We start from the raw sequence: 26478 nt of genomic DNA, 5'->3' as shown, positions 1-26478 counted from the left end.
TATTTGCCATGAAGTAGTGGGACCGGATGCCATGATCTTTGTTTTTTGAATGTTGAGTTTTAAGCCAGCTTTTTCACTCTCTTTCACCTTCATCAAGAGGTTCTTTAGTTCCTCTTTGCCTTCTGCCATTAGGGTAGTATAATCTGCATATCTGAAGTTATTGGTTGAGTGAGGTGGGACACTGCCATTAAAGCAGCTCTTTTGCTTCCACTGCAGGAGGTTCTCGGGGAAGAGAAGCTGAAGGAGATATTGAAGGAGCGGGAACTTAAAGTTTACTGGGGGACAGCAACTACAGGCAAGCCCCATGTGGCTTACTTTGTGCCCATGTCAAAGATCGCAGACTTCCTGAAAGCAGGATGTGAGGTAAGAACTAATATTATAAACCACGCAGTTGCCCTTGAGCAGCGGCCAAAAGAGAGACTTAGTCGCTTGTTTGGAGGTACTTGAACAAATTCACATTTTAGTGACCCCTTATCTTTTCTGTCCAGGTAACAATTCTGTTTGCAGACCTGCACGCATACCTGGATAACATGAAGGCTCCGTGGGAACTTCTAGAACTTCGAACCAGCTATTATGAGAATGTGATCAAGGCAATGCTGGAGAGCATTGGGGTGCCCTTGGAGAAGCTCAAGTTCATCAAAGGCACTGATTACCAGCTCAGCAAGTAAGTGTTCCACCCTCCTCACGGGTCTGGTGCTTCTAGCTAGTTACAGGCAGTCTAAATTTGGATTCAAAGGTGTTGGGCTCCACTTGTTAAGAACCATTAAAAATTGTATACACTTTGTCCTTTTAATTCATCTATCAAATATCTACTGACTAGTAAATGCCTAGGTACCATACTATTTGCTGGGAATATAAAAGTCACCACAACAAAGTCCTTGGCCTTGTAGACCTCACAGCATATGGGAAAGTGGCAGCCTCCCTTTCTCCTTCCAGACACAGCAAATAGTAATAAAAGAAATGTGGGGGAAAAAAAATCATACTTGTAACATCAGCATTCATATAATTCTTTGCTCTAATTTTTTAGAAATTATTTGTTTATTAGGCTCTGCCAGCTCTTAGTTGCAGCATGCAGGATCTTTAGTTGTGGTATACCGGATTTAGTTCCCTGATCAGGGATTGAACCCAGGCCCCTCCATTGGGATTACAGAGTCTCAGCCACTGGGCCACCAGGAAAGTCCCTGTGCCCTAATTTTTTAGCCCCAGTTTCCTAAGTAATCCTTCCTGCCCACTGCCTCATAGTCTCCACATTATTTATATATAAGCCATGTATCTCTATAATGGTCACTTTTACAGTTAAACCATTAGACTAACTTTTTAAAAGGTAAGCATTGTTCTATCCTATTTCACAGATAAGGAAATGAATTCAGATTTAACTTTCACAAGTTCATTCATGCAGCTAGTAAGTGTAAGGGCCATGATGTGAACTCAGATCTCTTGCTTACAGGTTGATTTTTATTTCATCTAACATAATTTTCTTTGTATTCCCCACTGTTGGACATTTAGAGTTTTAAATAAAGCATATACCTGAAAGATATTGCAGGTTTGGTTCTAGACCACCTCAATAAAGGGAATGTCACAATAAAGTGAGTTGCATGAATATTTTGATTTCCTAGTGCATATAAAAATATGTGAAAATATGTGTTGGACTTCCCTGGTGGTCCAGTGGTTAAAACTCCCTGCTTCCACTACAGGGGGCATGGGTTCAATCCCTGGTCAGGGAAGTTGTGCATGCTGCAACTAAGTGAGGACAAAAATAATAAATAAATAAAAGTTGTGTTTATGCAGTACTATAGTCTGTTAAGTGTACCATAGCATTATGTCTAAAGAAGCAGTGTGTGTGCCTTAATGTGTTGTTAAAAAATGCTAACCATCATCGGAGCCCTTGGTGAATCATAATCTTTTTGCTGGTGGAGGGTCTCTTCTCATTGTTGATGGCTGGCAACCGATCAGGGTGGTGGTTGCTAAGGGTTGGGGTGACTATGGCAGCTTCTTAAGACAACAACAGAGTTTGTCACATCAATTAGTCTTTCACAAACAATTTCTCTATAATTTGTGATGCTTTTTGATAGCATTTTACCCACAGTAGAACTTCTTTCAAAATTGGGGTTAGTCCTCTCGAAGCCTGCCACTGCTTTATCAACTAAGTTGATATAATATTCTAAATCTTTGGTTGTCTATTCAACAGTCTCCATTGCATCTCCACCAGGAGTAGTTTCTATCTCAAGAATCCACTTTCTCTAGTCATCCCTAAGAAGCAACTCCTCATCCATTTAAGTTTTTTCATGAGGTTGCAGCAATTTGGGCTCCACTTCTAATTCTAGTTCTCTTGCTCTTCCCATTATGTCTGCAGTTACTTCCTTCACTAAAGTTTTGAACCCTTCACTTCCACCTGTGCAAATTGAAAGCAATTTCTTCCAAATTCTTGTAATGTTGATATTTTGCCTACTTCCCATGAATGACAAATTTTGTTGTATTTCTAAAATTATGAGACTTTAATGTTGAAATTACTGTTTGAGCCACAGGCTGCAGAATGGATATTGTGTTAGCAGGTGTGAAAATAACGTCAGTCTCATTGTACACCTCCATCAGAGCTCTTGGGTGACCAGATGAATTGTCAGTGAGCAGTAATGTTTTGAGAAGAATCTTTTTCTGAGTTGTTGTTCAGTTGCTCAGTTGTGTCCCACTCTTTGTGACCCCACAGACTGCAGCATGCCAGGCTTCCCTGGCCTTCACCATCTCCCAGAGCTTGTTCAAACTCATGTTCATTGAGTCGGTGATACCATCCTACCATCCAACCATCTCATCCTCTGTCATCCCCTTCTCCTCTTGCCTCAGTCTCTCCCAGTGTCAGGGTCTTTTCCAGTGAGTCAGTTCTTCACATCAGGTGGCCAAAGAATGGAGCTTCAGCTTCAGCATCAGTCCTTCCAGGGAGTATTCAGGACTGATTTCCTCTAGGCTTGACTGGTTTGATCTCCTTATAGTCCAAGGGACTCTCAAGAGTGTTCTCCAACACTACAGTTCAAAAGCCTCAATTCTTCAGCACTCAGCCTTCTTTATGGTCCAACTCTCATATCCATACATGACTATTGGAAAAACCATAGTTTTGACCACCATACAGACCTTTGTCTACAAACTAGTGTCTGTGCTTTTTAATATGCTGTCTAGGTTTGCCATAGCTTTCCTTCCAAGGAGCAAGCGTCTTTTAATTTCATGGCTGCAGTCACCATCTGCAGTGATTTTGGAGCCCAGGAAAATAAAGTTTGTCATTGTTTTCCCATTTGCCATGAAGTGGTGGGACCGGATGCCATGATCTTGGTTTTTTGAATGTTGAGTTTTAAGCCAGCTTTTTCACTCTCCTCTTTCACCTTCATCAAGAAACTCTTTAGTTCCTCTTTGCTTTCTGCTATAAGGATGGTGTGGGCTTAAAATATTCAGTAAACCATGTTGTAAACAGATGTGCTTTCATCCAGGTTTTGTTGTTCCATTTATAGAACACAGGAAGAATAGATTTAACATAATTCTTAAGAGCCTTGGATTTTTGAAATGATGAATGAGCATTAGCTTCAGCGTAAAGTTGCTAGCTGTATTCCCCCTAACAAGACAGTCAGCTTGTCCTTGAAGCTTTGCAGTCTGTCACTGACTTTTCTCTAGCTCTGAAAGTCCTAGATGGCTTCTTCCAGTATAAGGTGTTTCTTCTACACTGAAAACCTGTTGTTTGATGGAGCCACCTTCATTAATTATATTATCTAGATCTTCTGGATGACTTGCTGCAGCTTCTGTATCAGCACCTGCTTCTTCACCTTGCACTTTAATGTTATGGCTTCTTTTCTCTTAAACCTCATGAAGTGTGAAGTTAGCAAAATCCCTATTGATGTTACTATTGCAAAAAAATTATAGTTTGATGAAGGCTCAGATGATGGTTAGCATTTTTCAGCATGTATTTACTAAGGCGTGTACGTTTTATTTTTCAGGTATGTACAGTTTTTAGGCATAATGCTATTGCACACTTAATAGAATGCAACATAGTATAAATGTAACTTGAATATGCACTAGGGAACCAAAACATTATGTGACTTACTTTATTGCAATATTTATTTCCTTGTGGTCATCTGGAACTGAACCCACGGTATCCCCAAGGTATGCCTATAACGTGAAAGATCATGTATGACAATACAGAAGAAGTTTGAAATATTGCAAGAGTTAACCAAAATGCAGCACAGACATGACATGAACAAACACTGTTGGAAAAATGGCACTGATAGACTTGCGCAGAAACGTTTCCACAGAAGAAACCCTTCAATTTTTAACAAACACAGAATCTGTGAGGCACAATAAAGTGAAGTGCAGTAAAATGAGGTCTGCCTGTACCAGGAAATCCACCTAGAATGCAGCTCAGAGATGGACAGAAAAGCTTTAAGCGTGATTAAGTTGTGGATAAGAACTTTTGTTTCCAGCAATCTGGCAGACTAGGTACTCTGATCAGCCTTCCTGCTGAAAAATGTTTTTTTTAATGCTATTTTTAAGCCTTCCAAAGTTCAGATATCGGCTTCCCTAGTGACTCAGACAGTAAAGAATCTGCCTGCAAGGCAGGAGACCCGGGTTCAATCCCTGGGAAGCTCCCCTGGAGAAGAGAATGGCTACCCACGCCAGTTTCTTTTTTTTTTAATCACAATTTAATCTGCTAACAGTAGGCATGCATGCATGTGTGTGTGTAAAGTCACTTCAGTCGTGTTCGACTGTTTGCGACCGCATGGACTATAGCCTGCCAGGCTCCTCCGTCCATGGGATTTCCCAGGCAAGAATACTGGAGTGGGTTGCCATTCCCTTCTCCAGGGGATCTTCCCAACCCAGGGATTGAACGCAAGTCTCTTACGTCTCCTGCTTTAGCGGGCAGGTCCTTTACCACTAGTGCCACCTGGGGAGCCCCCACTCTGGTATTCTTGCTTGGAGAATTCCATGGACAGTCAGTCCGTGGGGTCACAAAGAGTCAGATACAGCTGAGCAACGAACACAAGTTTTCAAATAAATCAGTTGACAACTTAATTGAGAATACTCAGTGACCGGAAACCAAGTGAAGGTGGGAGTACAAAGAGATTTGTATTTCACTTAATCTAAGATGTTTTTTTAAATACTGCTAATTAATCTATAACATGCCTTAATTTTTAATAGTCATCTAGGTTTCAGAGATGCTAAATATTTAAATAAATATGTCTTAAAATCTGTAAAAGGTGATAAAATCATCTTTTCAGTAAAAGAAGACTTTTATTGAAGACTACATGTACCTGAGGAAACTACTTGAATTGTAGTTTTTGTGGCCTCACAGACCACAGTGGGAAAAAAGGAAAAGATAAAACTAGAGTACTAGGCCAAGAGGCATAATATTTGAGTAGAAAGTGTTCCAGAAAAGCAATAAAAAGAGTCAGAGGAAAAAAAAGAAAAAAAAAAGAGTCAGAGGAAAGGAAGTTGATGATGAAATAATGTAAGGACAATTAAAGGACATGAGTTTCCAGACTGAAAGGGCTCATTGAGTGCCTAACACAATGAATGAAAGTAAACCTATGCTGAAGTGCATTATTTTGAAATTTTAAAGCACTGGGAACAAAAAAGTATATGCAAATTTCTAAAGGGACAAAAGTCACATACAAAATAACAGCAATCATAATGGTTCTGCATTTCCCCAAAGGAACAATGAAAACTGAAAGGGGATGAAACAGAGCCTTTAAAATTCTGAAGGAAAGGAATTTGCAACCGAAAAATCTGTACCTACACAAACGACCATTCAAGTGTAAGGGCAAAATATCTGAAAATATTTATTGAAAAAAATTATCTTCAAGTTTTTCTTGGCCATTTGTATTTCCTTTTCTGTCAATCAAGTGTCTATGCAAGTGTCTTGGCCCATTTTTTCACTTTTTTTTATAAAGTTCCTTGTGTTTTCTAGATGCCAAGTCCTTTGTCATTTATATAGCATGTAGATAGGATAAACAACTGGAACAGAACAAACGAACAACTGAAACAGTTCAGAAATAGATCATCACAAATATGTTAAGTTGATATATATGACAGAGCTGGCAGTATAGGTCAGCAGAGCAAGAATAAACTTTTTAAGAAAAAAGTGATGCAGAGATTTTTGGTTATCCATATCGGGAAAAAAATGATCCCTTCGTTCCAAGTGGGTTAAAGATTTAACTGTTAAGGCCAAACTATAAACATTTAAAAGACAACATATAAGACGACTGTCCTCTAATTGTGGGTCAGGGAAAATTAAACAAGACATACCAAAAATAAATCACAGGAAAAGATTGATGGATTCACCTTTACTACAGTCGAAACCTTCACTGTATCAAAAGTAAGATAAAAAGACAAGCCACCCACTAGGAGAAGATATTTATAACATATATAAGTGGCAAAGGAGTATTATATGTCAAAAACTGCAAAACCAGTTGTCAAAAATTGGGCTTCCCTGGTACTCCAGTGGTTAAGTGTCCAGCTGCCAATGCAGGGGACATGAGCTTGATCCCTGGTCCAGGAAGATTCCACATGCCTCAGGGCATCTAAGCCTGTGTACCATAACTACTGAGCTTGCACACTCTAGGGCCCTTGAGCCCTGAGTACTGAAACCCAAGCACCCTAGAGCCCTCAAGCCGCAACAAGAAAAACCACTGCAGTGAGCAGCCCATGCTCCACTAGAGAAAGCCCACACGCAGCAACGAAGACCCATTGCAACCAGAAATAAGTAATTTTTTAATGGCAAAACTTTAAATAATGAGAATATTAAGTAATAAAATTGATGAAAAGCCTCTTTGGAAAATAGTTTGACATTATCTTGAACTGAAGTTCAAGATGCAAATCCCTTGTCTTACAGAAATTCTACTCCTAAGCATATATAAAGGAACTTGCACATATGTACCAGGATACGTATATAAGAATATTTATAGCACATTGTTTAGAGATACAAACAGACTATAAAACAGGACAGAAATACAAAAGTTCAAGCTAATGGTTACTCTGGAGAAGGAAGAAGTAGGATTGTGGAGGAGTGCACAGGAGCCTTAGAAGTAATTAAGTCTTTTTTTTTTTTTTTTTTTGCTATACATGCGGGATCTAAGTTCCCCAACCAGGGATCAAACCCAAACCCTCTGCAGTGGAAGTGTGGGGTCTTAACCACTGGACCACCAAGGAATTCCCTAGGTCCCTTTTCTTAAACTGAGTGATGGGTAATTTAGTCATAATATTGTTCATTATTCCTTACATGTATTTAAGTTAAAATAAAGACATATCGAGACTTGAGAAATTCTGGCGTTTATTTAATAGGCATCCAGAAGAAGAGAGTAGAGGGGAATGGCGGAGAAGCCCTATTTTAGGAGTTAAACAAAGAGAAAGATTAAAGATTAATTTAAATCCATCTTTAAAAAGGAAAAATATAAAAATTAAGTAGTATTTTCAGGAGTGGATGGACTGCTTACATTTAGAAACCAGCAGGCAGAGATGGTTGGATGGCATCACCGACTCAATGGACTTGAGTTTGAGCAAGCTCCGGGAGTTGTTGAAGGACAGGGAAGCCTGGCTGCAGTCCACGGGGTTGCAAAGAGTTGGACACAACTGAGCGACTGAACTGAACTGATTCTTTCTGAATGTCTTAAGATGTGAATTAACAACACACTTTTAGGGTTGCATTGAGACCTGGGCCCCGTCTTAGAGCTGTCTCCTCTTGTCTCCTCTCAGAGAGTACACGCTGGATGTCTACCGCCTTTCTTCTGTGGTCACACAGCACGATGCCAAAAAAGCTGGAGCTGAGGTGGTGAAGCAGGTAGAGCACCCTCTGCTGAGTGGCCTGCTGTACCCGGGGCTGCAGGTACGTGGGAGGGATGGAGTCACCTATGACCTTCTCTGCTCTGATTCTGACTACTAGTCACAAACCTCTCTCTCAGCCCGTTAGCCCAGTGTCCTGGCTGTTCCTTCACCTTGCGGGAGGCCTTCCTTCCCCCTACAGCCCCTCCTCCAGACTTCTGGACCACTCTTTGACTTCTTCGCCTACCTCTCTGTCCTTTAAAATGCTGCTCATCTCACATAGCTTCTTTATAGTAATCATGATCCCTTAATTGAAGAACATTAATTTCAGAGTGATGTGATTGAGTGAGGGAGTGAAGTCCCTCAGTCGTGTCCAACTCTTTGCGACACCATAGACTGTAGCCTACCAGGCTCCTCAGTCCATGGAATTTTCCAGGCAAAGAGTACTGGAGTGGGTTGCCATTTCCTTCTCCAGGGGATCTTCCCGACCCAGGGATCAAACCCGGGTCTCCTGCATTGCAGGTAGACACTTTAGCATCTGAGCCACGCTGCCTGTCTTTAGAGTGATGAGTGAAAATAAATTTTAGGCATGATCCTATTTCCCATTAAGCAAAACAAACACATCATATTTCATGTGTGTGCATTTTTGTATGAGCATGGAGAAAGCATGGGAAAATTCAAACCAAGCTATTGATACTGGTTATTAACTCAGGAAGATGGGATGAAAATGTCGATAGACTTTTCTTTTCCCTTGTATATTTCTCTAATGTTTGATAAAGTCTTACACACTGCTGTATATAAAATAAACAAGGTCCTCCTCCATAGCCCAGGGAACTATATTCAATATCTTATAATAAACTATAATGGAAAAGAATCTGAGAAAGAATATATGTATATATATGTAAAACTGAATCACTTTGCTATATGGCAGAAACTAATATACATTGGAAATCAACTAAATTTTAATGAAATACATTAAAATTTTAAAAATAAATAATTTTTTTTTTTTAACTTGAAAGAAAAGAAAATCAAGTCTTCTCTTGGTCAGGAACTCTAGATCTGAACTCGGGAACTCTATATCTAATTCAGTCCATTATGGTAGCCTCTTGTCATAGTCATATGTGGCTACCGAAGTAATTAAAATTTTAGTTTTCCAGTCCTACTGACTGTATTTCAGGTTGCTCACAAACCACATGTGGCTGGAGGCTGACGCGTTGAACACCACAGGTGTGGAACATACTCACCCTCACCGAAACTTCTGTTAGTGCTGTTCTGCGCCTAACTGCTTGCTTACCTTTCTCTTCCTCTCCTTTCTTTTTCCCCCGCGTCCAATCAGATACTAAATTTTCTTAATCCTACTTAAAAATCTCTTAAATTCACTCTTCTTCTACATCCCCTGAAAGTGAAAGTAAAAGTCACTCAGTCGTGTCTGACTCTTTGCAACTCCATGGACTATACAGTCCATGGAATTCTCCAGATCAGAATAATGAAGTGGATAGCCTTTCCCTTCTCCAGGGGATCTTCCCAACCCAGGGATTGAACCCGGGTCTCCCGCACTGCAGGTGGATTCTTTACCAGCTGAGCCCCAAGGGAAGCCCCCTCACCAACGTCATTCATTGTTATTTCTTACCTGGACTCTCACAGCAGCTTTCTCGCTGTTGTCTTTGTCTCCAACCCTCAGGCCACAGCTCTATACTCTGCTGTCTCAGTGGTGTGGTTTTTCTGCAGTTATGTGAATTGTGGTTCTTCCCTCCTTAAAATCATTCAGTGGCCAGGATGAGGCTAGGTACCCTCACATGACACTCAGTGTCCTGACCAACTTGTCTAACGTCATCACTCACCACTTCCCACACCCCTTGGAGTTTGCAGACTGACTCAGTCATAGTTTCCCTAAACATCTCACACGTCTGAGCCTTCTCACAGTCTGTTTCCTCTCCATGGTGAAAAACATCTATATGTTCTTCAGAACCCGTCTCAGCCCACAGTCTGATTCTAGGAAGCCTTCACCGCCACCAGGCTGAGCAGATAGAGAAAATAATTTCTTTCTTAGTGTTAGCATGTTCCTTAAATGAACGTGTAAGTTAGCCCTTGGAATGCTGTATTGAAATGACCTGTTTATGTGTCTTTCTTCTCAGCTAGTTAATTGACTTCATGAAGGCAGAATCTGGGTCTGGGTATGATTCACATCCACAGGGTTGGCACTAGGCCTGGCATGTAACAAGTGATAGAAACTGTTTGTTTACTAATTTAGTCTTGCCCCTTTTTTCTGAGCTCTCACAGCACTTGCTTCTTACTGCCAGTTATTTGACACTTGTTGCAGGCTACCTCATTAATTGGGTACCTTTGATGTGAGTATAATTTGTCTTTTTCCTTCCCTTTCCTTCCCTACCGGATCGTGAGCTTCCTGAGAGCAGAGACTCTTCTTATTTTTTTATCCTATAATATCCACATGGAGTGCAGTTCACAGAAGGCACTCAGCAAATGTGTGTCCAGCTCTTGAAGCCAACAGGAAGACTGAGTGCTGCTTATTTGCTTCCTGGTTTACTTTTTGAAAATTCTAATGGTTTTCAAAAGTTTCTGGTTTCTTATACCCATTTGGAAGAAATACAGTAGAAGTTCATGCTTGTGTGTTTCTTCCCACAGGCCTTGGATGAAGAGTATTTGAAAGTGGATGCCCAGTTTGGAGGTGTTGATCAGAGAAAGATTTTCACCTTTGCAGAGAAGGTTAGTGTCCTCTTTCTTGTCTTTTTTTCTTTTGCATCGCAGAGGTATACATTGGAGTTTCTTTCTTTGTTTCTCTTTATTTTGTTTTATGTTTTTATCTGGGTTGGGGCTTAGTTGTAGCCTGTGGGATCTTCATTGCAGTGTGCAGGCTCCAGAGCATGTGGGCTCTCTAGTTATGGCACGTGGGCTCAGTGGTTGCATCTCACAGGCTTATTTGCCCTGCAGCCTGTGGGATCTTGGTTCCCCAGTCAGGGATCAAACCCACACCTGCCGCATTGGAAGGCAGATTCTTAACCACTGGAACACCAGAGAAGTCCGCATTAGAGTTTCTTGAATGTGCCAGTCCCAGCAGTCATATGGTACGGTAGATATTATTCTCCTTGTTTTGCAGATAAGAAAACTGAGCGTAGAGAATAAAAAAGCTGTCCAGTATCACACAGTCAGTGACTGAGCAGGAACGAGCATTCAGATCTGTCTGACTAAAAAGCCTGTACTCTTGCTGCCACCAAGAAGCTGCCCTCAGACCTGGTGGATTTTCTTCTTCTTCTTTTATTCCCACCACCCCGCCCCCCCCCCTTTTTTTTTTGCTTCTTGCCTAATAGCTCAGTTTCCAGGGAAAGGCACCACCAGATAGAACTTCTGTTCTTTCCCAGAGCATTTGGTCCATATTTCTCTGGATCTTACATAAACCACTCCTCTCTGAAATGAGGTTAACAGGGTTTAGAAGAGGAAATCAGCACAAACCCCTAATAGTTCTTTTCTGGGAAATAACTTGAATAAGTTGAAAAGGGCTTTTGAGAAGTGGTTGGTATTTTTGAAAGCTTTTCAAAACCTCATGTTGGCAAGGGAGTAGAGAAAATACTGCCAGTGAAAATGTAAATTCCTGATGGGTGATTTGATGCCTCTAAAATGTTTCTACACTTTTTCCTAATAATAATTACACAAATGGGTCCTCAGGAAATAATTTTTAAAATGCAACTTGGTTGGAGTGGGGAGAGGGGAGAATGTGTAGCTTGGGAGTTCCCTGGTTGTTAGGATTTGGCACTTCCACTGCTGGGGCCCAGGTTTAATCCCTGGTTGGGGAACTGAGATCCTGCAAGCCATGCTGAGTGGCCAGAATTCTAAAATGTTTTTAATTAAAAAAATAAAAGTGCAACTTGAGTTCTGTATGGAAGTATTTATCATGTTATCAATTTAAAGCCCACTCCAGTATTCTTGCCTGGACAATTCCATGGACAGAGGAGCTTGGCGGCCTTCTCTGGAGCCCATGTCCATGAGGTTGGAAAGAGTCGGACACCGACTGAGCACACACCACAATTTAGAGCACAACTTAGAAATAAATTAGTATTCAGTGGCAAGGGATTAGTTGAATACATTAAGATAAATCCTCCAGTGGGATATAATATAACATTTTTTAAAATATTTTATTTATTTATTTATTCGACTGCACTGGGTCTGAGCTGCAGCGTCTAGTTCCCTGAGTAGGGATTGAACCTGGGTCTCCTGAATTGGGAGTGCACTGTCTCAGCCACTGGACCACCAAGGAAGTCCCTATAGAATATTTTTTAATGGTTTTTGGATATATTTAATAAATGGGGAAATGTTGACAATGTAAGGTTTTTACTATTATTGAGGTATTTTCTGTTCCATATTATCTCTTAAATTTTTTTTTAAAGAAGAAAAAAGGATTTTAATTGTAACAAAATACAAAACAAAGCAGTGTTATAGCAACTAGTACATGTAAGTATGCAAGACACTTAGCATAGAAACAGCAAGAAGTCTTATCCATGTAAAGAAATTGTATATACATACACACATATATAGAGAGAGAGAAGGTCCCCTGGAGGAGGGCATGGCAGCCCACTCCAGTATTCTTGCCTGGAGAATCCCATGGACAGAGGAGCCTGGCGGGCTACAGGCCATGGAGTCACAAAGAGTCGGACACGACTGAAGTGGCTTAGCACAGCATAGCATGCATATACACACACACACACACAAAATAAACTAGCATATTGTTAGAAGTCAGCCACGTAAAAAATAGATATATATGTGTGGGTGTGTGTGTGTATATGTATTCAAATATATTTTCTCTAAGAATATTTTTTTCTCCTTGACTTTATTTTTTTTCTTTATATATATGTATATTTTATGAAGTATAGGTGGCTTACTTTTTAATCAAACCTTTTATTATTCTAACAGAGATAGAGCTGATGGCCTGTTTTTGTATGACTTAGAAGCTCTAAGAATGGTTTTTGTATTTTTTTTTAAGGGTTGTAAAAAAAATGAAAAAAGATATGCAATAGAGACTATATATCGCCCAGCAAGCCTAAAATATTTACTATCTGACCTTTTACAGAAAAGTTTTGCCCAGCCCTGTCCTAGAGATTACATGTCCTTGTAATTCATTATAGTTAGATGTATTTACCACTTCCCAACAATGCAAGAACCTACAACAGTTTTACCTTATTTAACACCCTCCTGCCCTTTGTGCTATTGCCATATATTTTAGTTTTACATATATTTTAAATCCCAAAGACCTATTTATAATGGTTTTCTAAACAGTCAATTTTCATGTATATTTACCACCACTTACCCTTCCTGATGGGCTTCCCTGGTGGCTTAGCCAGGTAAAGAACCCACCTGCCAATGCAGGAGACACGGGTTTGATCCCTGGGTCAGGGAGATCCCCTGGAGAAGGAAATGGCAACCCTCTTCAGTATTCTTGCCTGGGAAGTCCCATGAACAGGGGAGCATGATGGGCTACGGTCCTTGGGGTCTCGAAAGTCAGACATGACTTGGTGACTGAACAGCCACCACCACCCTTTCTGATACTATTAATTCCTTCTTTCGGTTTTGTGCTTCCATCTGAGATCAGTTTCCTTCGGCCTGAAGACTCCTTTGTATTTTGTGTCTGCAATGCAGTTCTCTCAGTAAGGAGTTCTTACAGCTTTCTTTTTATCTGAGAACATCTCTCTCGTTTTTTTTTAACTGTCTTTTTTTGTTTGTTTGTTTGGTAGGTTTTTTCAAGAATATTAATTTACTTGGCTGTATTGGGTCTTATGGGCTTCCCTGGTGGCTCAGCAGTAAAGAATCTGCCTGTAGTACAGAAGACGCAGGTTCGATCCCTGGGTCAGGAAGTTTCCCTGGAGGAGGGCATGGCAGCCCACTTCAGTACTCTTGCCTGGAGAACCCCATGGACTGAGGGAGGACCTGGCAGGCTACAGTCCATAGCGTTGCAAAGAGTTGAACATGACTGAAGTGACTGAGCCTGCACACACGCACATTGGGTCTTCGTTTAAACATGTGGATCTTTGTTGTGGCAGGCGGGCTCAGTAGTTATGCCCCGGGGCATGCGGGACCTTGGTTTTCTGTCGAGAGATCGAACTCTGAACTTGTATCCCCTTCTTTGTTCCTCTGTGTTTTAGTTGGATATTATCTGTTGACTTTTCTTCCATGTTCATTAATCCTGTCTTTTGTTAAATCCATCCAGTTTTATACTGTACCATTTTAAAATTTCCATTTGTTTTTGGTTTTTTTTTTTTTATTAAAAAAAAAAGCCAGTTCTCTTTTATATTTCTCCATCTTTTACCCATTTCATTCATCTTTTCCTTTATTTCTTTTAACACACCAATTATAGTTATTCTGACATCATGATCTGCTTATTCTAGTATCTGGATTGTTTCCGTGTCTGCTTTTATTGACTGTTTCCTCTTGTCTGTCAGTCCCTTTAAATTTTCTGCCTCCCATTTCTTGTACCTTTTTATTGTATCAGGGACACCATAAATATGCTGTGGTTGCTCTGGATTATGTATACAGAGTGCTGTGTTTTCTGTAGGCTATTAAATTACTGACTCATCACCTTGATCACGTCAAGGGTGGATTTTAGGCTTTGTAGAATAGGTCTATTTCAGTTTGCTGTTACTCCTATGAGGTAAACCTTATCTTAGGATGTGGCCTTTCTGGAGTCTCAAACTTAAATGAAATCTCAGGGTATTCACAAAGCCCTCTGTGCTTTGATTGAACCTAAACTTCAACTTCTGCCTCACCAGCACTGTGCAGCCCCTAAAATTTGCTCAAGTCTCCAACCTATCAGAGCCTGTTCCCTGCTGCGCTTCCCTATGTCTCTCCAAATTCTGGCACAGTTGTGATTCAATTAAGAAAGCAGTGGAGGGGCTTCCCTGGTGGTCCAGTGGTTAAGAATCTGTCTTGCAACGCAAGGGACACTGGTTTGATCCCTGGTCCAGGAAGCTTCCACATGCCATGGAGCAACTAAGTCTGAGTGCCACAACCCCTGAGCCCATGCACTGCAACTACTGAAGCCCATGTACCTAGAGCTTGTGCTACACAACAAGAGAAACCACCACAGTGAGAACCCCTTGTGTCATAGCAAAAAATAGCCACCACTTGTTGCACCTAGAGAAAGCCTGCATGCAGCAGCGAAGACCCACTAGAGTCAAAAATAAATAAATAAAACTTTTAAAAAAGGAAAGCATTGGAGCACTTTGGGATTTTTGGAGGGCCTCTTCACTCTGGAACCCTTTCCAAATCCTTAGCCTCCTTACATCCTCTGTCTCCTCTGCTTAGTTAAGACTGCTGCTCTCTGCTTGGTCTCTTTTTCTCAGCACTCAGTTTGAAAACAAAAATGCCCTCAAGGAGAAAGCCAGGGTGGGTATGGGGTCACCTAGCTTCCCTACTCTCCAGATTTGTAGCCCTACACTGGTTGCTATCTAATAGAGTTGTTTATGGTGTGTAGAGTAAGTCCAATAGGTTCATGATGTAATACTAATAGACAGTAGGGACAAAAAGCTTTGTTCATATTATGATCACCATTGAAAAGTTATATATTCAGTAGAAAAAAGATTGGAAGGCATATATCAAACTGTTAAGTGACAGTCCAGGTTAGATGAGATTGGGGAATTTATACTAACATCTGCTTTTGTGTGTTTCTTTCTAACACCTAGTACCTCCCTGCACTTGGTTACTCAAAACGAGTCCATCTGATGAATCCTATGGTTCCAGGTTTAACTGGCAGCAAAATGAGCTCTTCAGAAGAGGTAGGTTACAAGCTCTGACTTGAGTTGAGAAATCTTTAGCAAAAGATGAAGAAATTGAGGACTAGAAAGAAAAGTAACCTGGCTGACTAAGATGTACAAATATTCCAGCTATAAGGAATCTTAAGTTATCAAGTTAATTCCAGTGGTTCTTGAGCACTGAAGCAGTTCTGATGGGATCCAATTATAATTTTTAAGTTTTACTGCTAATAAGAAGTACAGGCAAAAGTAGTTTCTTCAGCCATACAACTATGACAAAGTTCAGCCTTATTAATGAGAAGGCTGCAGTTGCATTTCACCAAGTAACATATTTTTAATTTAGTTTTTAATTTATTTTAGAGTATAATTGATTCAAGTGTTGTGTTTCAGGTACATAGCAAAGTGATTTAGTTATATATATATCCATTCTTTTTCAGATTTTTTTTCCCACATAAGTTATTACAGAATATTGGGAAGAGTTGCCTGTGCTATGCAGTAGGTCCTTGTTGACATCAGTTAGCACTTTGATTCTTACAGTGGTATTTAATATGATGATTTTGATAAATATGATGTCTTAACATTTAAAAGTCCTGCTTAGGGAAGGTACACTTTTCTTCTGATCATTTAGGGCACAGAATACAAGAATTGGTAGAAGCCAAAGAAGTGGAAGTTTGGGTTCTGGGTTCACAAACATGGCTGATCTTTAGAATCGCCTGGGGAATTTTTATAAAGGAGAGAATGTGTGTGTAGAGTAAGGCCCTGTCCTTAGAGATTCTTTTTTTTTTTTTTTAATATTTATTTATTCATTTGGCAGTGCCAAGTCTTGGTTGCAGCACACGGGATCTTTGATCTTACAGCTTGCGAACTCTCAGTTGCAGCATGTGGGATCTAGTTCCCTGACCAGGGATTGAATCCAGCTCCCCCTGCGTTGGGCACATTGATAAAGTGGTTCTGGGGGACAACTCAGAAATCTTGTTTTCTTTCACAGCCTACTAGTTGATTCAAATTGAAGTCATTTTGGACATTCAACTAGTTCTTTAAGTCTGATTTCTAGATTATCCTATTTGGTCACGTTTACCATGTCTTCATCCTAGAAATAGCACCAGCATCAGTTCCAAAATGTGACTGCATCAGAACCACACGAGAGCTTTTAAAAATGCAAATGTCTGGGTCAACCCCCCAAAATTTTGATTTAGTAGCTTTGGGTAGAGCCCAGTAGCTTATGTTATTTTAAGCGCCCCAGGTGATTCACATCCAGTCGTATGTTGACTGAGCTTGGTAACCACTGGACACAAATGAGCATGAGGTCACTCACTCCAAAATAAGAAACAAAGCCTATTGCCCTATGAAGGACAAAGGCGCTAAATAATACCTGGTGTTGGCGATTGCCGCGAAACGTCTCCTCACACATGGCGGGTGGCAGTGTCACTTGCTGTATGCCTGTCGGAAAACAGTTCGGGGCCCAGCAGTGTTTGGTAGCTTAAGGAAGTAATCCTAGAGAAGGCAAGAGGACCTCTGCAGAGAGGTTCGTTGTAGCATTATATATAGTTTGTAAAGATGAGAGCAAATCTGACAGTTTAGAAACTGCTAAATAAATTACATTGTCACTAATAATTAGGAATATAATACAACATAAAATCTACAAGTGAAGACTAGGTAGCCACTCGCAGGTACTTATGATATAGTCCCAAGGACATTTATTCTCCAGATACAAATTTGCCATGATTCCGTATGCTACAAACAAGGCCTGGGAAGAACAGAGAAAAATTAAAATATTTTTATGTAGTATTGTGAGTGGTCCTTGACTCCAATTAATTCTGCTCACATTAAAGTCATTTAATGTTTACATCTTTGTCCAAAAAATTAAAATACAGATGAGTTGAGCATATTCTCATTTTCAACCACAAGAGGTCCTCCTCTCCTCCCTGGCTTCTAGGAGTCCAAGATTGATCTGCTTGATCGGAAAGAGGATGTAAAGAAAAAACTGAAGAAGGCCTTCTGTGAGCCAGGGAATGTGGAGAACAACGGCGTTCTGGCCTTCATCAGACATGTTCTCTTTCCCCTCAAGTCTGGTAAGATACTCCCTGTTTTCTTCTCAGCGTTTAGGCTGAAATAGCAAAACCAGTGCTGGGTCATACCTGTGGCTTGTCAGTCTTCCTCCAGAGACTGGCTTCTCTGATTCTCTGCTCTGATTTCTCATATGTTATGTGTGATTGAAGTGGGGATATCACTGAGATGTCTGTGTGTTTGCATGTCTGAGTGGGCATGAGTGGTAGGAATGAAGGGGGTAGGCATGTGGAGTGGAGGAATACAAAAGAGATGTAAGACACAATTGTTTCCCCTGAGCTTGGATGCTAGCTGGGTATACAACACTGCCACTGATCCAATTTAAAAAACAATAAAATACTGTACGATTAAGTTTAAAATACATGGCAGAAACTACAAATACATGTTTGGGCCAGGGATGCTGACTCGCCATCGTCTGTGAGTTTGTTGGCATGAATCCTTTTTCTTACAGAGTTTGTGATCCTTCGAGATGAAAAATGGGGTGGAAACAAAACCTACACAGCTTACTTGGACCTGGAAAAGGACTTTGCTGATGAGGTAATACCAGAGGAGGATTATCCCCACTGAATTTATTCTGACAAACCTCTCTGTGTGGCCTCACCAAGTTTCTTTCTACCATAGGGCTCTGTCATGATGATCTCAAGGCTGTATATTTTGTTAATGGCTCAGATGAGGATTCAGATGGTTCGTGGAGTAGATTAGCAAATGGCAGAAAGCTAGTATGTTGGTGTCTTAATCACTCTCCAAAGGACTTAACCTGGAATGAAGGATCAAACCCAACAAGATGAAGCATTTCAGGTACCACATCAAGGTTCAGAAAAGAGACGCAGCTATAAAAGAACAGAAGAGAGAATACTATTTCCACAATTTAACAAAAGACCTCCTAGGTGCCCATGTGTTTGGCACCATGCTAGGGGGCTGATATTACAAAGAGGATTAAATCTTCATGAAGCTCATAGTCCATAGGAGAGGATGACTTGTAAATAAATGTCATTTACTGGTTACTGTACCATATATACATGGTCCAGAAATAGAACGGGAGGAAGTGACTAACTGGCTGGCTCGGAAAGTTTTGTGGTGGGGATGACGTTCACACACTGTCTCACTCATTAGGGGTTCTTCAGGAAACCTGTGAGGGAATTCATTGTGTGAGGCAGGGTAAGAGGAAGCAGTGTGGTATCTAGGGACCGTCAAGTGGTTTAGAGTCTGACTGGAGTCTGCAAGGTGAGGGGGCCACTGTGGTAGAGGAAGACTGGGCCAGATGATAAAGGAAGCGAGTAATGACTGTATATAGTGGATGAGGTGGGGGTCTTGACTGGCTCTGAACACGGGCTGAATTGGCATTATGACAGGGCTGTCAGAAATGTTCACGAGGTCTTGGCCTCATCATCAGAAATGTAGAGTCCAGACCAGGGAGTTGATCATTCGGTTCTCCAATGTTCTGAGTACCTTTGGTAAGATACCTGTTCTTATCTGCACTAACATAGTTGCCACTGGCCATTTTGGTTGTGTTGGACTTTTTGTGAGGTTTTTTTGTCAAATAAGCCTCACAAAAATAAATTTTGTAATGTTTATTTGACAATCTGGAGTGTATTGATGGGGAGAGGAAGGATGTGGTGATAGGGAACTGGTTGCAAACCAGGTCATAAAGCACAAGTTGAAAGAATGGGCATGTTGAACTGGAATGCAAGTATGTGTTCACCCATCCTCAAACCCAAGAAGAACTCTCCTGAGTTAGGGGTGAGGTTTCTTCCTGTGGCAACAGAGGGCTGAACCAGGACTGCAGATGCAGACTGCAGGGAGGCTTGTTTAAGCTTGAAGACCTCAGTTGTGTGGTGATGGGCAGGGCTGCCTTGCCTGCCCTTGCATTCCCCATCACTGAGGTAAGTGTTCAGGCAGAGGCCAGAGGCAATGTCATATGAGGGTTTGAGCGTCCAATGGAAGAAAAGACTTAGTGACCTCTGAGTTCTGAGGTTCCTTCAGGCCCATTTTTTGGATATTTGGCAGCTGTTGCTCTGAAACTGTCTGTCTGCAGCCTGAGGCAGGCCATGGAACCCACACTCAACTCTTCAACCTCATGAGCAGTCTTTTGTGGAAGTGATAAAAAGGCTTCCCTGGTGACTCAGATGGTAAAGAATCTGCCTACAAAGCAGGAGACCCAGGTTCAATCCCTGGGACGGGAAGATCCCCTGGAGAAGGGAATGGCTACACATTCCAGTATTCTCGCCTGGAGAGCCCCATGGACAGAGGAGCCTGACAGGCTGCAGTCCATGGGGTCGCAGAGTCAGACACAACTGAGTGACTAACACTTTCACTTTCTCTCACTGAGAAGGAATAGAAGAAATGTTTCTAAAGAAAGATAACATAACTAGCAGCACTTCCTGTGATGGTAAACATGTTCTTATCTGTACTGACAACAGTTGCCACTGGCCACATGTGACCAGTACAACAGAGGAACTGAATTCTAACTTACATTTAAATATCCATATGTGGCTTGTGACCACCATATTGGACAGTGCAGGTCTAAAGCTTTTCTTTTGTTAAAAAGGAAGGACTTCCCTGGTGGTCCAGTGGTTAGGACTTGGTTCTATCTCTCCTAGAACCAGGTTCAACCCCTCGTCAGGGAACTAGATCCCACATGCTACACAGTGTGGCCAACAACAACAAAAACACCATTCCCGAGAAAATGAAGGAGTAGCATCAGAAACAAAAACATAGGATTTGTTTTATTACATGTATTCATACCTAAGGGACATCTGTCGGAATACCTTAGAAGATCCTTTTGGGCCAGATTTAGCATGTAAAGGTTCTAGTCGTGGGACACGAGAAGAAAAAATGGAATTACTGAGCTCCTACCATGAACTAGCACTACGCATCATTTTCACCCATGTTAAGTGAGTTAATCCTCATTCCGACACTGGAAGATACAAGTATTGTTATTTTCATTTATTTTTAAGTGAAGAATCCAAAACTCAGAGAGGTTAAGTGCCTGGTTTGAGGTCACCCAGCTAGCTGGGACTCTCACCCCAGGTGATCTAACATCAGAGCCTTTGTTCTTCCTTCTTGCTCACTCATCTCCCCCTCAGGCTGTCTGTAGCCCCTGGGTTCCCTGTGTGAATGTTTCCCTGTATATAAATAATACCTGCTTTATGCCACTACTCAGAGCGTAAATGGAAGAATTTGAGTCATCCCAGGTGGCGCTAGTGGTAAAGAACCCACCTGCCAATGCAGGAGACTCAAGAGACTTTTATTCAATCCCTGGATCGGGAAGATCCCCTGGAAAAGGGCACAGCAACCCACTGCAGTGTTCTTACCTGGAGAATCCCAGGGACAGAGGAGCCTGGCAGGCTACAGTCCATGGGGTCGCATAGAGTCGGACATGACTGAGCAGTTTTGCACGTACAGAGAAATTTGACTAATTAGAAACATTTAGCCTCTAAAAACTCTCAAATTAGCATGGAGTTCAGTGTCAGAAGACCTAAGTCTCTGACAAACTAGATAACCTTTTGAACCTGTGTCCCCTTCTCTACTCTGCCAGCTTCACAAGGTTGTTCTAAGGTTCAAATAAGACTCTGCTGGGAAAACACTGTGCGTTCTGTCCGCACATTTTTCTTAGTAGATCCAGGTGTCCTGCACCCCATTTACCTGTTCAGTGCCCCTTCTCACCGGCCTTATGCACTTGCAGGTTGTACACCCTGGAGACCTAAAGAATTCTGTTGAAGTTGCCCTGAACAAGTTGCTGGATCCCATCCGGGAGAAGTTTAATACCCCTGCTTTGAAGAAACTGTCCAGCGCTGCCTACCCAGATCCCTCAAAGCAGAGTAAGGCTAGCTGGGGAGGGGCCCGGGAACGGGGGTGTGGGAGGGTACTAGCATGAGAGAGCATGAGAGACATGTAGAGAGCCTGTCCGTTCCTCAGAAAAGGGTTTGTCTTCAGTTCAGGCCCAAGAAGCCAGGAGGGTCTGAAATGCAGGAATGTCATGCCCCATTGACTGCTAGAATGGAAAACTCGTCATCTTGAATTTGGTTTGGTCAGTATCACGAAGCAATTTTGCTGTTGTTTTAGTCGCTAAGTCATGACCGACTCTTTTGTGACACCATGGACCATAGCCCCACCAGACTCCTCTGTCCATGGGATTTCCCAGGCAAGAATCCTGGAGGGGGCTGCCATTTCCTTCTCCAGGGGACCTTCCCGACTCAGGGTTTAAACCCGCGTCGCCTGCATCGGCAGGTGGGTTCTTCACCGCTGAGCCACCTGACGCAGTTATACCCTGCTGTACCAACAGTGCTGTGAGTGCTGGTGTGAGACACACGAGTTGGTCCTTTCACGAAACCCACGTCTTCAGTTAAGGAGAGAGGTTGCATCCGACCCTGAGGCTGACGTAGCTGCTCAGGCAGGGCTTGCACAGCTCCTTAGGGAAGCTGATCTCTAGATTCACCAAGTTCCCTTCTGCATTTTTGTGACTGGCTCTTAGTTGACCAGCCATGTAGCCACGAAGCTGAGATGTTAACATTGATAGTCTTTGTGGGGGCCTCCCAGAAAAGACTCAGTACTTATATATGGAGCGTGTGAATGACAGCAAAGCTACACCAACCCCTCCTCTCCCCTCCAGCCCAATACCTGAGCGGGAGAGAAGTGAAATCTGGCACGTCTCTTCTCAACAGCAGCCTCCTCTGTTTTAATTCAGTGGGTGGATTCTAGGGATTCTGCACTAAGTCCTGCTCATGTCCTTATTTGAGGGCATCAGCAGCTGATCTGTCGTGGGAAGGAGAGCTGTGAGCCTTGGGTTCTTCTCATCCCCAGAGCCAGCTGTCAAAGGCCCTGCCAAGAATTCAGAACCAGAGGAGGTCATCCCATCCCGGCTGGATATCCGTGTGGGGAAAGTCATTAGTGTGGACAAGGTACTCATTTTCTACCACGTCCTGGAGAGGCAGACAGGGGTCAGGTTTGTCTGCTTCCATCTGGAGGAAACCTGGCCTGGGATGGAAAGCAACAGCCCTTAGGTCATACTGCAAGTCAGCACCTAAGCATCTAGTTCGAGGCATCAGGCTTTTCCCCTGGCTATCTCTGGACCTCATGCAACCAAACACAGCCAGGAACTCAGAGTACAGAGCGGATGTTAGTCAGAAGGAACTTGTTTATCACATCCAGTCTGATGGACTCACCTGGTATCTCCCAGCTTGTCTGAACTAGTTGCAGACCTTATCGTCGATCAGCCACTTTGTCCTTCCCTGTCCCCACCCCAGAAAATGGTGAAGGAAGAAAGAAGGACTTCCTCTTTCCCAGAGGCGCAGAAAGCTTTGTAGCCAGTGACCTAGGACCAGTGGTCTGGATATTTTTTTCTCCCAGTATATATTTGCTTTTCACCATATAGACCAACCACCAAAACTACCTTGAAAGAGCTACTGATGCTTTCATTTCAGATGGTGAAGCCGGTAGCCGTCCCCCATCTTCCAGTCCCCCCCAGGATTGGGGTTGATCCAGCGCACATTTAGCCATAAGGATGGCCACCCAGGCACTCCAGGCCATTTTAATCTCTGTTAGAGACTCCTTTCACCTCTAATGCATGTAATTAGCCTCATGTTACTCAAATCTGTCTCTTCAGGGCCCCTTCTCATGTCTGCTATCTGAGACCTGGAGAGTTGGCTCTAGAGGGTTCCTCTGGGGCCCCTGTAGAGAGTGGATGCCCCTTTCTATAGCCAGAGGGCTCACCAGGCCCCATGATCTGTTCCACTGTGATACTCTCCAAGACTTGACATCTCTTGTGGCAGCACCCAGATGCAGACAGCCTGTATGTGGAGAAGATTGATGTGGGGGAAGCTGAGCCACGGACTGTGGTGAGCGGCCTGGTGCAGTTTGTGCCCAAGGAGGAACTACAGGACAGGCTGGTGGTGGTGCTGTGCAATCTGAAACCCCAGAAGATGAGAGGAGTCGAGTCCCAAGGCATGCTCCTGTGTGCTTCTATGTGAGTGAGCACTGGGGGGTTAGAGGGCCTTGGGAGGCCTGGAAGAGGGGGGTGGCCCACATGCTGCCCTTCCACATGCCAGGTGGAGGCCCTGAGAACACTCCCCAAAAGATGATGCATGGAGGAATTACTTATTGTACAGGAACCGTGGATGAAGCACTTTACCTTAAGTTAACTGTATTAAAATAGAAAGATTCAGAGCTATGTGCATGCTCAAGTCGCTCTACTAGTAATGAGTGAAGCCAGGATTCAAACCCAGTTCATTGGCTATTACATCATATCCCTTAAAAGCCCGAGTTTTGGAATCTCTCCTGACATAGGATTTCAGTTAAGCCCTGGTTGACCCAGTGCTGGTAATGTCCAGAGATGTGGTACAGCAGTGAGGAGCTCCTGGGGCTCTGGCATTGTGGGTACCCTAAATCCTATTAGAGCCCATGAGGTAAAGGCCCCAATGCTTTGGCCTCCACGGCAGCTGGAGGCCATCCAGGGCCTCACTGTCTCATTGTCCTGTGTGTCCTTCCAGAGAAGGGGTAAACCGCAAGGTTGAGCCTCTAGACCCTCCTGCAGGCTCTGCTCCTGGTGAGCGAGTGTTTGTGAAGGGCTATGAGAAGGGCCAACCGGACGAAGAGCTGAAGCCCAAGAAGAAAGTCTTTGAGAAATTGCAGGTAACACGCTGCCCTTTCTCCCTCTTTCCAGGGCTGCCCGGACTGTCTGCAGATTGCTGTTACTGATTCCCCACCTGCCCATTTCCCAGCTGGGCCTTCCTGCATCTAAGCCCCTCTCTTCCTTCATTCCAGCCCTCTCAAATGAGGTGCCCGAGGAGCCCATGGGCCCTCACAGGTCCTGAGCACTGACAGACTGCTAGAGGCATCGTGTGAGGGACTGGAGATGTTTCCTCGTTAGGCCTTCAGTCTATGATGGGAGATGATCCCCAGCACGGCCACACTGGAAGTGATAGAGCCAGGATCAGAGCCCTCCTGGAGTCCTTCCTGCCCAACCTGGTGTGAGAGCACTGATTCTCAGAGCACTGACTCACATCACCTGTCCAGAATTCATTCATTCATTCATTTAGCACCTGTTGAGTCCCTAACATGTATGTCTGGTACTGTTCTAGGTGCTGGGGGGCTACATCACTGCATAAAGCAGCAGAGATTCACTCTCCTTGTGCAGCTAAGTCACTGCACGTGTGGCTTTATCTAGTTAATACTTGGTTTCCTCCAGAGACAAGTGTTTCTGGAGGGCTTTTAGAGTGGTTTCTGCCTCTCCATGCTCCTGCAAGTGACACCTGGCTTTGTCCACTCCCTCCTTTCCTAGTTTCCCAGGCTGGTTTTTTGAACAACTTATTTTTTTTCTAGGCTATAAACTAAATTTTCATTGTAGAAATGTCTAAAATGTAGGGGGAACAAAAATAACATCTATAATTCTGCTACCTACTGGTTCTGAAACATGTCATTAGTGATTGGTTTCCTTCTGGACTTTTATGTATAGTGATAATGTGTTTATATTGGTAGTTTGAGTCGTACTATATGTTTATTCTTTTTTTTTTTAACTTTATGCTTCAAAATTTTACCTATCTTCTTAAATACTGAGGAGTGAGAATCACATATATATAGTATAGTACCATAATGATCATTTTATCCAAAACCTTATTTGGACATTGAGGTTGTTCTCAGATTTTCACTTAGAATGCTACAGTAGATGCATTGGACCAGTTCTTTGTACTTATTCATGATTATTTTCTTAAACTAAATTCCTGAAGTGAACTTACCTTAGGCAAATGATAGGAGATGAAAGTTTTCAAACTGCTCTTAGAGAAGTTGAGTCACCTTACTACTAGTAGTATGAGTCTGTTTTCTTGACGTCCTGCCACCATCACTATAATCACTTTTTTTTGTTATTTTTCTTGCCTAGGCTGACTTTAAAATTTCTGACGAGTGCATTGCACAGTGGAAGCAAACCAACTTCATGACCAAGCTGGGGTCCGTCTCCTGTAAATCGCTGAAAGGGGGGAACATCAGCTAGCCAACCTGGCGTCTTCCTCCCTTCTCTCATCATCCTTAGTCATCTGTTGTCTCCTTAATTTGCTCCGTCCATCACCTGCTTATCCATCTCCCAGGACACTGAGGCAGGATGTTCAGGACTCTTTTAGGCACAAGACTTGGTGAGGGGCAGCTCAGCCTCCCTAGGGTCCAGGAGCATCCTGTCTGGCTGCAGGGAGAGGCTGACCTGGGGAGTGATGGGGGCAGGGCAGCACGGGGAGTCCAGCCCTACCTTCTTCCCTTGGCAGCTGATCTGACAAATCTGGTTTCAATATAATGTAACTCAGAAAAAGGTTATGCCATAATCCTTCTAATTGGAAAAATATTGGTTTCCAGTTTTCCTAGAGTTATCACGGCAGCCATGTCTCTGGCTGGGATCTGGTGCCTGAACCGGGCTAATTACAGCCTCTCCCCAACAGGAAACTGTGGGATTTGAAAAGGGGAGGGAAGGGAAAACAGAGAACCTAGTGGTCTACCAAGTGGCTGGCAGCTTTCCCCAAGCATGCCAACTCTGAGGCTTGGCGCTGGGGGACAGGGCTCCTGGAATGTCCTTTGATCATGCTAGGTGGGGACACTCCCTGAACCAGCTGTGTGTTGTTGGATGGCACAGACTGGTTTTTTCTTCAGGGAGTGTGGGGTACTTCTCCATAAGCCATCTCAGAACCACTAAATGTCGCTGTCATAAATTGAAATAAAATACCTGAACAAGGGTGCCTGGATGGGACCTGTCTGTGAGCTCAGGAGAGAATACAGTATAGCAGCTTCTGGGCTCCTCACTCTGCCTAGGGCTGTATCTATCTTGGACTTTTGAACCTGTAATGGGGGCATGGGTGGACTGGGCTGGACAGCAGATACCTTGACT

General features: G+C 42.8%; 1 protein-coding gene across 2 annotated transcripts in view; it reads left to right on the top strand.

Annotated features, from left to right (window-relative positions):
• The window catches only part of YARS1 (tyrosyl-tRNA synthetase 1), a 30616-nt gene extending 4290 nt beyond the window's left edge, over nt 1-26326 (top strand). The window contains exons 2-13 of one of the 2 annotated variants that reach the window (XM_061148470.1): nt 217-363; nt 489-664; nt 7726-7855; nt 10435-10515; nt 15477-15569; nt 17482-17617; nt 18064-18149; nt 21298-21433; nt 22416-22513; nt 23384-23577; nt 24101-24242; nt 25489-26326. In XM_061148470.1, the coding sequence (XP_061004453.1) occupies nt 217-363; nt 489-664; nt 7726-7855; nt 10435-10515; nt 15477-15569; nt 17482-17617; nt 18064-18149; nt 21298-21433; nt 22416-22513; nt 23384-23577; nt 24101-24242; nt 25489-25599 (1530 nt within the window). In that variant the 3' untranslated portion in view covers nt 25600-26326. Of the gene's footprint in view, nt 1-216; nt 364-488; nt 665-7725; nt 7856-10434; nt 10516-15476; nt 15570-17481; nt 17618-18063; nt 18150-21297; nt 21434-22415; nt 22514-23383; nt 23578-24100; nt 24243-24273; nt 24980-25488 lie in introns of those variants that run through there. The other variant, XM_061148471.1, reaches the window with a different exon arrangement.
• Nucleotides 26327-26478: the final 152 nt, after the last annotated feature.

The sequence above is a fragment of the Dama dama genome, chromosome 8 (genome assembly GCF_033118175.1).
Source record: "Dama dama isolate Ldn47 chromosome 8, ASM3311817v1, whole genome shotgun sequence".
NCBI lineage: Eukaryota > Metazoa > Chordata > Mammalia > Artiodactyla > Cervidae > Dama > Dama dama.
The sequence above is the reverse complement of the archived record's forward strand: the minus strand, read 5'-3'. Positions and strand labels throughout refer to the sequence as shown.